The sequence below is a fragment of the Myotis davidii genome, unplaced genomic scaffold, assembly GCF_000327345.1.
Source record: "Myotis davidii unplaced genomic scaffold, ASM32734v1 scaffold425, whole genome shotgun sequence".
Taxonomy (NCBI): domain Eukaryota; kingdom Metazoa; phylum Chordata; class Mammalia; order Chiroptera; family Vespertilionidae; genus Myotis; species Myotis davidii.
In genome coordinates this window covers 3,024,828-3,025,665 of record NW_006296413.1, presented here as the reverse complement: position 1 = coordinate 3,025,665, position 838 = coordinate 3,024,828, and the positions used below count along the sequence as shown (strand labels likewise).

The window sequence follows — 838 nt, the reverse complement described above, 5'->3', positions numbered from 1 at the left end:
TTTCCCCTTTCTCTACTGGGAAACTTCTGCTCACCATGAAGGCCCAGCCCAAATGTCTCCCTCTCTGGGAAGCTACCTTCTGGCCCCTGATGGTCAATCATTTCCTGCTCTGGGTCCTTCAGCCTGGCCCATCATTCAGGCTCAGTGGTGGGCCCAAGGTGACTAAGGGTCTGCTCCCTGAAGCCCCTCAAGTACAAGCCTGTGCCACAGTCTTCTGTTTCAGAGGAGAGTCACTAATGTTTTCGGTCTGATTCTTGTTCATTCATTCAACAAAGCCCAACCCTGATTCTTCCTGGCTTCCCCTGACCCCCTCCCCAGACCCCAGTTCTATGTCGAGCCCAACCAGGAGAGGCCTATATGGGAGGCTGGTGACAGCCCCCTTTTTCTCCCCAGGGGACAACAAGCCCATCTGGATGCACGCAGAGGAACGGGAGGAGACCAAGGTAGTAAGCACTGCGGGACGGCTGGAGTGGGTGTCCAGGGAGGGAAGGTAAAGTTGGGGGTGTGGAGGGGAGGGCCTTCTCTTCCCACCACCCCTGACCATTCTTCCCCCAGGATAAGCGCCGGGATAGCACTGCCTATGGGGAATATGGCAGCTGGTACAAGGCCTGTAAAGTGGACAGGTGAGGACAACGGGGCAGGGCTGGTGGTAGAGCAGGTCACAGGGAAACAGTATCCTGGACGAGGGCTGTGGCCGGCTGCACAATTCATACTGCTTACCCCTTCTCTATCAGCTTCTCTTCCAAGGCCTGGCTCACAGGCCACCCCAAAACGGCTTTCTGTACTGGGAAAACTTGATTATCTCATGGGTCTCCCAGCTTTTCTTTTTCTTTTTTTA

The 838-nt window shown here is 55.1% G+C and overlaps 1 protein-coding gene across 1 annotated transcript in view; it reads left to right on the top strand.

The window, feature by feature from the left end:
- Positions 1 to 838, top strand: part of KLC2 (kinesin light chain 2) — a 13,109-nt gene that overhangs the window by 9,653 nt on the left and 2,618 nt on the right. Inside the window, exons 11-12 of the mRNA XM_015568965.1 lie at positions 394 to 443; positions 556 to 623. Of these exons, the coding sequence (XP_015424451.1) occupies positions 394 to 443; positions 556 to 623 (118 nt within the window). The remainder of the gene's footprint in view (positions 1 to 393; positions 444 to 555; positions 624 to 838) is intronic.